The sequence below is a fragment of the Nannospalax galili genome, unplaced genomic scaffold (genome assembly GCF_000622305.1).
Source record: "Nannospalax galili isolate Female #2095 unplaced genomic scaffold, S.galili_v1.0 scaffold371, whole genome shotgun sequence".
In the NCBI taxonomy this organism is placed as follows: Eukaryota; Metazoa; Chordata; class Mammalia; order Rodentia; family Spalacidae; genus Nannospalax; species Nannospalax galili.
In genome coordinates, this window is record NW_008331606.1 from 5214949 (window position 1) to 5228422 (window position 13474).

The following is a 13474-nucleotide window of genomic DNA, read 5'->3' on the forward strand; positions in this document are numbered from 1 at the left end:
ACTAAAGGACTAAGCATTCCTCGAAGACCTTATCACCTACTCTATGATATATAATGCATTGGTCGTTGTATGATGGGATAGTTATATCATGTTAGGTGAAATTATGACCTCAACATTGTTTTCATTTGAAAATTAAGCATGACATAGAGAGATGCTATTGTGTGTCAAGTCAACAAGGGGTGGACTTGTGATGGCTAATCCTGGGTGTCAACTTGATTGGATCTGGGATTAACTGAAATGAAAGAGATCTTCTTGATTGGATCATCTGAACCTGGAAGACACACCCTAAATGTGGGCGTTACCTTCTGATGGCTGCCCGTATAAAAGGCCACAGCAGAGGAGAACACCTGGCTTCTTGCTGCTTGCCTTCTCTCTCGCTGGTGAGTTCGTCTTGCTGCTGTAGACTGAAGACTAGCTGATCTTTGGGAATTCATCAGACCTTCAGTGCCAGATTGGGACTACTGAGACATCCAGCCTTGTGAACTGAGCAACTACAGATTCTCAGCCTCTCCAGTGTGGTGCAGCCATTGTTGGACTGCTCAGACTCTATCCTGTGAGCTAAGCTGATAAATCTCTAAACATATATATTCATTCTACTGGTTCTGTTTCTTTGGAGAACCCTGACTAATACAACCTCATTCTGCTTTCACTGTGTCTCACACACAGCCCTATGGCATAGATTATTTTCCTTTTGTTGCAATTCCTTAATTGAATTCCACAGTAGATGTTAGATTTGCAGAAGGCAAGGACTGGGTCTGTCTTTAGTATATGACATAGGATCTGGCACAAAGCTTTGCTCAAAAAATACCTATAGAATGAAAACTAGAATCATCAAACACTTATTAAACAGCAACTGCACACTAGCTTTTTGTTTTACTAAAAATTGAAAATTAACTTTATTTATTTATGTAGGGCATCCCGAGTGCCACAGTGTGCATACGGAGGTCGCAGGTTAACTTGAAGGAGTAGGTTTTCTCCTTTTATCATGTGGGTCCTGGGGATCAAACTCAGGTGATCTTGCTTGGTGGCAGGAGACTTTCCCACTGAGCTATCTTGCTGGTCCTTGTTTTATTTTTTGAAAGATTTATTTTATTATTTATTTATGTATATGTATGTGAATGTGCAAGTGGACACCCACACTGGCCAGAAGAGAGTGTTGGATTCCCTGGAGCTGGAGTTACAGGTGGTTGTGAGCTGCCATGTGGGTGCTGGGAACTGAACCTGGGTCCTCTGCAAGACAGCAAGTGCTCTTAACTGCTGAGGTATCTTTCCAGCCCATCTTATTCTATTTTTAATATGAGTATTTCAATGTTGATATATTAATTAAAAATGTATAAACATAAATAAAAAGGGAGGAAGTTTATTTTGTTGCCCTTTGGCAAACCTAGCCAACCTACATTCCAACACATATTGTTTCCTTTCAATTGGCCCCCTCAGAAGGGAATAATTGTGCTAGGGAAAGTGCCTTCAAATTTTCTGAAACTTTTCTTTGGGAAAAATAAAAAAGAAAACTTTCCTAATTCACAGCATATTCTTTGAATCTTAGAGGGAGGGGGCTGTTTCTTGAAGGCAGATTGGATTTTTGGAAACAGCTAAAAGCCACTTGGCAGCAAAGCTACTGAATGAGGTGTGTGATCAAACTGAAGACTATCACTACTGGTTCCAAACAAGGTGTGAGCTTAGAAACGAGGTTGAGTTTGCTTGTAGGGCACAGAAACTGGCTCAACAGCAACTCTAAGGAGAACTTCCAAAGACGTTGAGAACTTGGCAGGAAAAAATTCTCTACTGCTGCTACTACTACTAGTACTACTACTACTACTACTACTACTAGTACTACTACTACTGCTGCTGCTGCTTCTATCTCTCTCTCTCTCTCTCTCTCTCTCTCTCTCTCTCTCTCATACCTCTCATACACACACAGTGTATAGTGTTCGGCATAACACGTAGACAAAATAAGATCTTTGTAATTTGTTTTCTAAAACCAATCATGAGTGTAGTGGTGCATACCTTTCTTTAATCCCAGAACTCTGGAAGTAGAAGAAGGCAGATCTCTTTGAGATGGAGTCCAGCCTGGTCTACATAGCAAATTCCAGGCTAACAGCGCTACATAGTGAGACACTGTCTCAAAACAAAACAAAACAAAATCCTTAACTATCATACCAATAAATAACAACAACAACAACAAAAGCCACTAATAGTGCAAGCGTGGTAAGGAAAAGACTTGGTTGGTAGGCATTTATACAATACTCTCTTGGTAGTTCAGTTGGCCACAAGCTTGTGATACGTTAAGCGTATGATGTAAGGAACTAACAATGTAGCTCAGTTGGTAGAGTGCCTGCTTAGAATGCATGAAGCTCCAGGTCTGATCCACAGTACTACATAAACCACATACAGTGGCACATAGCTGTAATTCCAGCACTTAGAAGGTAGAGGAATAACAATCATGAGTTCAAGGCCATCCTCCACTACATAGTGAATTTCAGGCCAGGGGCTCAAAAGAAAAAAAATGTAGTGTGACTGCTAAGCAAGCATCTGGCTTCTCAGACTGTTCTGGTGGAGGTCTTGAGCCTTTGTGAGAACACAAAGACCTCTCTTCCACTCTACTTAGCTCTACCTGTACCCCAGGGTCAGCGATGGGCCTAACAAGACAACAGGACACTGACCCATTTCAATATGGAATAGGGAGAAAGGGCTTAAGAGTGTTACAAGACGTGCTTAGAGGGGCTGGAGAGATAGCTCAGCAGTTGGGAGTACTGGCTGCTCTTGCAGAGAGGACCCAGGTTTGATTCCCAACACCCACATGGTGGTTAACAACTTTCCATAACTCCAGTTCCAGGGGAATCCGATGCTTTCTTCTGACCTTTGAAGGCATTTTGGGACACGGGTTCACTTACATGCATGCAGGCAATACACTCATACATGTTAAAAAGAAAAAAAGACATGCTTAGAAAAGCAAATAGCTGAGAAGAGACACAGTAATTTAAAATTACTGTTGAAGGACAGCTGTGAAAAGCTGTCGTTATCCTTAATCTCATGTTGTTCTTTATGGAAGAATGGAAGAGCCAGGCCAATGAACTGAAACAATAGAAAGGCCAATTTTTGCTCCACCTAATAAAGGTTGGGTCATATTATATAATTGTATGTTTACATAATCTCGTGTGTGAATATATACAGAGAGGAAGGGCGAAATGATTAGAAGAATCAATCATTTAACAATGGGGCTGAGGATTTTGCTCAGTGGTAGAACATTTGCCTAGCATGTGCAGGCAAATGAGATCTATCCCTAGCATCATAAGAAAATGGATATCCATGGTAGCTTTCCGATACTACAGCAAAATGTCTGACACAATTAACTCATAAATGAAAAGATTAATTTGGGTTCACAGTTTCAGAGGTCTTAGTCTATGATCTGTTTATTGGCTCTGTTGCTTTGAATCTTTGATGAGGAAGTACATCACAATAGGAGCAAGTGCTGGAGCAAAACCACACACTTTATGGCCAGGATGAGAAAATAAAGTGAGAAGGGGGCTGGGGTCCAACAGTCTTCTTCAAGGGTATGCCCCCAATGACCTAAGAACCTCACCCAAAGGCCCTACCTCTTAAAGACTTCTACCACTTCCCAGTACCTCCACCCCATGGAATAATCCTTTAACCCATGGATCTTTAGGCTCTTAAATATCCAAATTATAGCAATGAGTTATGGGATCACGGGACAAATGTCATTGTTAACTTTATGATACGTTGCTAGAATTTTTATTACTTAAAACAATTTTAATTAATTTTTACTTTATGTATGAGTGTATTGGTTGCATGTATGTAAAGGCACCCCTGTCCTGCAAAACCTGCAGAGGTCAGAAATGGCCTTGGATTTTCTGGAACTAGAATTATAGATGGTTGTTAGCTGCCATGTGGGTGCTGGGAATCAAACCTGGGTCCTCTGCAAGAGCAGTCAGTGCTCTTAACTCCTGAGCTATCTCTCCAGCTCCAAATTGTTATTACTTTAATACATTTCTTTTGTGATAACATTTTCCTTTGAACAAAATGAACTTGTGAAAAATAAAACTATGGGTTCAGTATCTGTGATCCTATGAACTGACTTCATTAAGGTCCCATAGTCTGAGCCTGTGGTAGTCCAAAGGTGCGTCCAATGAGAATGGGACCTGGAAATTTCCAAGAATATGTGGTGACTTTTCAGCTGTTAGACCTCTTTTAATAATGAAACAGTCACCTTAACATAATTCAGCTATAGAAAAATGAAGTCAAAGGGTAGAGCAAACACTTCACTGATGAAAAGGTGCCAAGCAGCTGTGAACCCGGACTCAAAACTAGAGCGACAGAGGTTCTATGTCTGTATATGTTTGTATAATATATATGGAAGACTTGGATGTAGCTCAGTGGTAGAACAGGTAGAGCAACTGCTTAGCATGTGTGAGGTTCTGTCACTGGTTTTGAAAGAGTGTGGTGTTGGGAAGATCAGAGAAGGCAAGAACAGAAAACTAAAAGAGACAGACTATTGAGACTAAATGCCAATAGGTGCTGGGTTTCCCATGGCTTATACATCTGTATGTTGTTATCCTCTTGAATCACATTGTGGAGCTGCAGGCTGCAGGTCATGGACATTGTCATCCGCCATTCATCACTTAGCCTGGTTGAGTCTTCACTGGCAGACAAATAGTGGCTGTGTTGGGGTGGGCACCAAGGCATCTCAAATATGATCTTAGGTGTCCAGAGAAGCGTTGGAGAAACAGCACATTCATGTCACCAGCACTGGGCAGAGGGACCCATATTTACTTTCTTTTGGAACCAATAGTGTTACAAAATCTGAATTTTCATGAGAAAAAACCCACTTTTTCCTGAGTCTCCACTTTATAAGATGGAAACCTAGGTGTGGAGAGAAGTGAGTGAGAAAGATGCCAAAATGGACTCTCAGGGTGGAGAAGCGGACCTTAAAGCCTCTTGCAGGAGCAAACATTGGTCGTGGAGCCATTAGTTGTTTCTCCCAGATAAAGTAAAATTCTTTCTGTAGAATGACAGGGACAGTTATTAGGTGGTAACTGAGTTTAAGCCTTTCTTCTGGTCTGTGAATTCAAGGACCAAAGCTTTGCAGTGTTCTGATTTCATAAACTCAAGACCAAAGATTCTTACAACATTTGTTCAAATTCTGAAAGAAGGATGGTTTCAAACCAAAGATGACTTCTTGCTTTTTGAATCTGACCAACCACTACAGATCATGCAAGTTATGTTAGGAAATAAAACTCTGCAAACCCAACTCTTTAGAAGAGTTAAGCCAAACATTTCCATTTTGTGTTTGTGGGCATTTCTGAAACAGGCAATAGTGGATATTGGAAAGCCACACTCTGCAGGAGGCCAACGGGAAAAAGCACTGGAGACAGCAGGAACAAGGAGCTGGGGGGTAGCTTCCCCCAGCTTTGGCTTACACCTTTGGCTTCCCTTGTGGTGGCTTCCTGCCATGGCACTAAAATGGAGCTCCTGCAGGAGACTGTCTTCTAGAATCAAAGGGCACATCTCATCCATTTGTTGACCTTTCCTCACATTTTTTTTCCCCACACTTCACCATCACTTTCTTATATTTATTGAGTGGGAGTTCTTGTCATTTAGAAAGAATCAACAATATCTGTTGACATGACCTGGCAGAAAGGCCGTGTGCTGAGCATTACATACATGATAAAAATTGAAAATTGGTTATTCCTGGGGTTCCTTGGCAGCAGGAAGACTAAGAACAACATGAAGTGCCATAAGTGCTTGTGATGTCATATGTGTAAAAACAATGGAGGTACGTCATAATGTTGGGCTTACAGTTCATGGAATGCTCATGGTAGCATCAGTACTGGCACCAGACCTCCAGCTCCATGAGAGCAGGCATCAAAGCTGTTTCATTTGCTTTTGTCCCCAGTATGTGGTACAATACCAGAAAACCGGTAGGTTCCCAAAGCCCAGCTTTGAGTAAGTACATGGTCAAGAAGTTCACTGAGGTCAAGAGTTAGAGATGCCTCTTGAAAATCATGTTCGCTGATGTCTTTTGTATCCTACCATGTTGCAGCCCCTGGAGAGAGAAGGGGCACAGAGCAAGCCAGAGATAGTAACAGGGAAGATGAGAGAATTCTTTCTTTGTGTTGCTTGGGTTCACCTCTCTGGCTAAGGGGAAAGGAGAATATGAATTTTATGACTTGAATACAACCTACACAGAGGATTTTCTGCTTGTACAAAGCACTATAGCAAAGTGAAATTTGTGCATATCTATATATGTACACGGGTGTACTTGCATATGTATATGCCTGAGGAGGCCAGAGGTTAACTCTGGGTTCCTCAGATGCTGTCCACCTTTTTTTGTGAGATAGGGTCTCTCACTGTCTGTCCTGGAACTTGACAAGTAGGCTAGGCTGCCTGGCCATTAAGCCCCAGGATACTCTTGTATCTGCTTCTACAGTTCTGGGATTACAAGCACATGCCACCATGCCTGGATCTTTGAAAAAATATTTTATTTATTATTTCTATTGTTTTTGTGTATGTGTGTATGAGTGTATTGCCTGCATGTATGTAAGTGTGCCCATGTCATACAATGCCTGAGGAGGTCAGAGAGCTGTGTTGGATTTCCCTGGAACTGGGGTTTTAGATGGTTCTTAGCCACCATGTGGGTGCTGGGCATTGAACCTGGGTCCTCTGCAGGAGCAGCCAGCGCTCTTAACCACTGAGCCATCTCTCCAGCCCCAGGCCTGGATCTTTCTGCATGGGTTCTGGAGACTTAACTCAGGTCATTATGCTCACATGGCAAGAACTTTACCATTGAAGCTATTGCTCCAGCCCAAAAATCAAATTTGTAAAGTGAAACTACTGTGGAAATCTTTTGAGCCATGTTTGGTCTCAGAGGCAAGACAGTCCAACCCAAGGATTTTCACTGGAGACTGGGCATGGAAGTGTGTTGAGACTTGGGGCCAGCATTGGTACCTATCTAGAAAGTATAGGTTGAGAAGTGGACTTTTCACTGGAGACTGGGCATGGAAGTGTGTTGAGAATAAGTAGCTTTGACTGGGACTTGGGGCCAGCATTGGTACCTATCTAGAAAGTATAGGTTGAGAAGTGGTTGCAAGGACCCTTTTGGGTCCTAATGGGATTATACTGAATAGAAAGCCAGGCGAGAAGCTTTGCATGAAGGGATAGAAGGATATGGCCATTTATAAAAGACAACCTAACACATTTTTATTTGAATGTTTATTTTTTTTCAAAAGAAATCCATGCAGTTAAAGAAAGAAGAGAGAGAGAGAGAGGAACATGATAACCATGTCTAGCAGACAAACATAGGAAAATAATTTGGCACAACTTGAAGGCTTTTTTTTTTGTTTGTTTGTTTTTTTTGTTTTTTGTTTTTTGTTTTTTGGTTTTTTTTGCAAAAAGACAATCTATACTATCACTAAAATTCACCTTCCTCGTAAAGATGCCATTTGATTTTCGAATACGTAACACATGGTTAGTCTTCTACTTAATGGCTGGAGGAGGCAGAGAAAATTTAAAAAATAGAAAAAAAAATAAGAGGGTGGCTCCCTTTATGGAGGAAGGCCACAAGGTGCTGCAGAGCAGCACAGGGTTCAGAGCACTGGCAAGTCAGTGGACCAGAAAGAAAAAGCACGCCACATAGACGGCCATGCTGGTCAGCATCTTCAGGGGGAAAGGCGTGTTCCCCACATTGTGGGAGGCAGTGATCTCATTGTCCTTCGGATTCACATGTTGCTTGCTCCCAGGAGCATCGTCCACATCCAGATCATACGCCAGTTCTGCCAAAAGACAAGAAGGATGATTTGAATTGAGGGATCATGCACCCCATCAGGACCACACTATTCACATTTTCAGCACCTGTCTGGATTGGTGGAAAGCTCCTGCTTTGATTTTTCCCTTGTTTGGGAAGGAAGGATTCCTGGAAATGGGAAGAAGAGCGTGGGGTGATATGTTCTTTGTGAGGGGGTGGGGAGTGGATGGAGATGGCCAAAAGTGTTCTTTTGCAAAGCTCACAGTAATGCAAAGTGAGTCAGTCAGCCCCTCCCTCTCCACTTTGGCTCCACCTACACCTCAGCACTCTTGTTGGCTCTTTGTAACCTCTGCCAGGTAGGTCTCTACCCTTGAATCAAAGGTCATTTTCACCAGAACTCACTGACATCAAAATGTAGTATGTGGGTGAACATATGTGTCCTTGTGTGTTGGGGGGAGGGACAGAAGGGGGAAAGGAGGGAGGAAGGAAGAGCAGTGGGGACTCAGTGTACTTTTCTTGAGCCCCACAGCTCATATTGATTGCCTTATCCTGAGAATTTTACTTGAGTTAGGATTGAAGGACAGGATAGTTTGCTGTTGAAAGTTGTTTTATTTTGAGCAAATAGTTCCTCTCTTATACATATTTTCCTCTGCCTTAAAAAATAATCACTCACACATTAAAAAAAACACACTGGCCTAGCAAGCATATCCAAACTTTTGACATTGTTACATTGTCATCTGCAATGTTCATACTCGAGAACTATGCAATCAAGTTACCAAAAAAATCTTATAATTTTTAATTAAGTTTATGATTTTGTGTTGAGCACAAAATGCAGTACAAATGCAGCTATCTTCAGCTGCATGAGGCCGTGGGCTACAGGGTGGACATGCCTGAAAACACAGCATTTTATTTGATGCCAAGTGAATTAAGACTGAGATGCTAATGGGCAAGTGTCTTTCATTCTTTGATTGCCTGCTATTTATGAGAGATGTACGTGATTCTGAAAAGAAATAGGATGTTTCCCAATGCAAAAGTCACTAGGAAGGCAAGTCTAAACACATAGTGGTTTCTTAGGAAATTCAAGATCCCTGGCCCAGGGGTCAGTTGCTTACAAATTTCTTCTCTAGACTTAGAGACCAAATTTATTCCATTGGCTCTTCTAGACTCTGTTGCTATTTCAATATCTTGTAAATGTGATATGATGTGAGCAACTCACCAGCCAGCCAACTGTCCCAAGGCCAGGGAGCCGGAAAGATCCCTTTGGGGCACGGAGAGGCATAGCAACAGGCCCAGAGGAAATGACTGGGATTCTACAGAGGGAAGGAAGGAAGAGGAAGGAGCTCCTCTTACAGGGCATGAAAATAGTAAGCCACAGGAAGTAAGTTCAAGGACTCAACTGGTCCAGAATGTGTGCACAACAGGCTCTAAGACCAGCGCTGCTCTGAGCCTGGCACGGGTTATTGCAGGAACAAAGTGAAAGTGATGGAAGTCAGGATTTCACAGTCTGTGGTCCCACTTTGCAAAGGGACTGTTGTAATCTACAATGTTACCAGGAATGATGGGAGAACCAATTGTAATGTGTCTCAACTGAAGAAACAAGACATTTTAACTCATATAACATATCTCAAGGTTTTTTAATTTGCATATATTTGATCACTAGTGTAGGTCCAGTTTTTCTATGCTTTAGCTAAAGAATTATGTTTCTCAGTATCCTTTGCCTTTTAATCTGATGGGCACTGATATTTTTCCGACTAATTTGGAAATATATTAAACCATCAGTGTATAATAATCAAAGCAAATGTTTTTCTATTTTTCAATTAATTATAATTCTTTTTCCTTGCTTCAGAAAGAAATGATGACCTAGCTTTTAATATGTATGAAGCAGATTCTGTTTTACTCCTTTAAAATTGAAGCAAGTTTTTCTTCTTTGGGTGCTGATAATAATTCAAATCTTGTTTTCCAGGGAACTCTGCTACTCAGGAAAAAGCAATTTAGCAGGCTGTAATCCAGATCCCCCTCAGTACACACAGGCAAACAAAATAAAGAGAAAAAGAACAAAGAGCAACACTCTACTTGGAAATCAGACCACTTTCTCTGAAAGGTGAACTATGCGGGGCATGCAAGGCGGCCAGGGTCAGCTGTCAGTCGGCTTAGGTCATGATCAGATTTCACCAAAGCGGACAGCACATATGGCTGGATCTGTTGAAAGCCAAGCCTTGAGTCCCATGGCAGGCTTCTCCAGTTAAGTGAAGAGGAGTATTTTTAGGGTTGACCTGAATGAGAGCTCTCACTTTCAGATTCCTTTTCTGGATGCTATACCTCCTGCCCAACATCAAGATGAAACAATATCTATTAATGTTCCCATTCCACTCCTGCTCTATTTATTTTGCTCTTCAAATAATCCCCAAACACTAAATAGTCCTGATGACTATATGAGCCATGGAAAGCATAACAGTTCTATTCAAGCCAAGAGTTTTTAATCTTTTTTTTCAAATTAAAGATTTGATAACTTAAAATTATTTATTGGGGTGTGGGGGGGTATGTGTGTGAATGTGGAGGCACATGAGATTAGAGGACCATTTTCAGGATTTGGTTCTGGGGCTCAAACTCAGGCTTGGCCATCTAGCACACTACCCACTGAGCCATCTAGCCGGCCCCATCTCTTTTTTTCTTGTGAAAGGCCTCTTTTGTTATTTCTTTTCCTTGGATCTTATGAATGAAATGATAGCAATGACCTCTAATTAAATTATTGATTCCTCATTGTATGCCAGGCAATGTGCTATATGATTTAGATATATTATCTCATTTACTTTAACTGTCCCCACTACTTTATGAAGTAGGCACTGGAATTTTCATTGTACTGGTGAGGAAGCTCAAGCTCAGGGTAATGATTTTGGTCTTTATTTCCATATCTGGAAAGTTGTGCTATCTGAATTCAGGTCTGACTGTAAACCTCATATGAAGCCATACTGACCCTCAAAAAATCCTATATACCAAATAGGCTGCAGTGACTAAGCAGTAATAGATTTCAATTTGAGAGAACAAAAATAAAAAATCCCAAGTTAGTGACTTCCAAAAGCATAAGAAAAGTTGGTGTTTCCACATAAAGTTGAATACACACTCAATTAAGGAGCCTTGTTACACTCTGTCTGTAGAATAGAGGAAAGAACTCTGGATTTGGGGATCTCAGATGAGAATTATCATCAGTTCTGTTTCCCAGAAGAAATATGTAATAATAAGTAAGGATGACTACAACCCCAGGCACAAATCTGGGTCCACAAAGGGCTTCCAGGAATATTCAAAATGTTATATCCTTGTGCACCCTAAACTGTGGCTAGAGATTTCCTGAGGCCCACAATTCAGCAGTAGCAAAAGTCTATCACCCAATCCCACAGTCCCACTCCTGCAGTGAATATTGACAGGCAGCCCAGCAAAGTCACACTCTGGGCCAGGGCCATCATCATAAGGATTAGAGATGAAAGGGGATCTTAGAACAACAGGGAAGTATTACAATAGATAGAGAAAATAGGATTTTGGTCAAAGATAAATATGGACATTCCTGGATAGAGAAAATATAATCCAATTTAATTCAACAAACACTGCAAGCCTATGATGCCCCAAGCACTGAACCAGAAGATTGGAGAAAGATTTAGCATCTCCTTCAAGGAATCCCACCCTTGGGTAGGGCACCCAACCAATAGATAAACCACCTAGATATCCAGTACAAAATGGGAAGGCTCAAATAAAGACATAAGCAAATTACCAGAAGAGAAGGAGGGAGAGAGATAAAAATCCCAAATGGAAGTATCTGGGAAGATTTCTTAGACCAATTTGGATATAATCTATATCATGAAGCATGGGGAGGACCGTGGAAAGGCTCACTGAAGCAATTATTCCAGGCACAATCGCCAAGAACTGAGAATGTAAGTGAGTACTCGGTAGATCAAGTGACCTCCATGGTGTGAGGGGCCACAGAGCACACATTGTTTGTGCCTGTGCACTTGTGCATGTGTGATTGGAGGAATGCTAACACTGTTCTGTGATCAATAGGGAGACTGTCGGAAGGTTCTTAAGGTAGGAAACCATACAATCTGATTTTTGTGTTTAGGAAGATAGTTGTTCTCAATGTGAGGCACAGCTCTAAGTAAGAGAGACTTAGGAATCTTGTGAAGAAACAAAAGGCCTGTGGGAACTGAATCTGCGGATCATTCAGTAGCACACATTACCCCCTCCCCAAGCTAATTCTAGACAAAATCAAACAACTTGATTTTGCTACAGACCAGATGTATTATGAGAATCAACACAAACTATTTTATTTGAAATCACTCATATTTTTAAAGTGATTTTCTAGCACATATATTTTGTTGTGTTAGGTATCTATTTTAAAAGACACACAAATTATTTCTATCTTGAAGTTGATCTTCAGTGAGAACCTTTTGGGCCAGCAAGGAGATTTTTTTTCAAGCTACATCTAAAAATCTGTTTCTATTTGTAATCAGTTTAACTATGCCCAGAGGGTAGACCCAATAATCTACACTAATTACACACTCAAGCCCTGACTCTCATTTCGCCTTCATATCTTTTGTGTTGTAGATTAGATGATCCATTTAAAATAACAGCCAGTCATTAGGGACTACCTGTTGTTTGTGTTGGAAAGCTTTTCTGCATTGGGCAAGGTACTGAGAGGAGAGCTCTCCATCCCTGGATATTCACTAAGGAGTCTGTACCATCTTCAGGGGCCTGCAACCCTAGATTCTAGGCCTGGCTTGGCCACTGTCTTCCTACTTCACCTTTGACAAACCACTTTCTTCTTTGGGCTTTAGTTGTCCCATCTGGCAAGCCAGAGCACCGAACTGATGACCCCTACATTTCCTTCCAGTTTTATTTCTCTTTGGTTTTAAGGCTCTTGGGGCCTGGCAAGGGGCACAGTCTGCTGCAGGCTGTGATGATTTCTTTACTCACAACAGCTAATAGTTGGAGGCTGCCCCCTCCCCCCACAGGCTCCCTATGCAAGTAGGATCAATCAGTTCTTCCCTTGAGATATTTCTCTAGTGATCATCAGCTGTTAGTTTCGGAATTCTCTTGCTTCTTGAGCTTCCTAATCTTGGATGAGAGATCCTGGCAATAAACAAATCCATGATGGACTGTTCTGGTTTTGTTTGTAAACCACAGCATAATAACCCCCCACTGAAGCCACTACCCACAAAGCTTTGGAGGACAAGCTGCTGGACCTGGGAGGGTGTATCAAGCGGGCCTGCCCAGACAGTGGAGGAGGAGGATTTGGCAGTCAGTGAGACCAGTCGTGGGGCCCCTTCGAAGCCTCTGGGGGCTTGAGCATATAACAACAAGCAAATGCTCATCCTCTGAGGAAATGGGCATCTAGAAGTTGTTATAGGAACTTTATCCACACTGACAGAAAGATTTTACAGGCTGCCTTCAAAATGACAGGGGAGTGAGACTGGGGATGTAGCTCACCCAGTTGGTACAATGCTTGCCCAGCATACATGAGGCATTGGGCTTAATCCCTAGAACTGCATAAACTAGGTGTGGTGGTGAATGCTTATAATCTCAGCATTTGGGAGGTGGAGACGGGAAGATCATAAGTTTAAGGTCATCCTTGACTGTAGACCATATCTCAAAAATAAAAATGGTAGAGGAGAGGATGCTATTGCCAAGCCAAGCCTGGGGGTTTCTTGCTTGCCAAGCTTGTTC

General features: G+C 41.7%; 1 protein-coding gene across 2 annotated transcripts in view; it reads right to left on the reverse strand.

Annotated features, from left to right (window-relative positions):
• Positions 1 to 7215: 7215 nt before the first annotated feature.
• Positions 7216 to 13474, reverse strand: part of Gpc3 (glypican 3) — a 433306-nt gene continuing 427047 nt past the window's right edge. Inside the window, exon 8 of one of the 2 annotated variants that reach the window (XM_008826751.3) lies at positions 7216 to 7790. In XM_008826751.3, coding sequence (XP_008824973.1) covers positions 7621 to 7790 — 170 coding nt within the window. In that variant the 3' untranslated portion in view covers positions 7216 to 7620. The remainder of the gene's footprint in view (positions 7791 to 13474) is intronic. The other variant, XM_029560452.1, reaches the window with a different exon arrangement.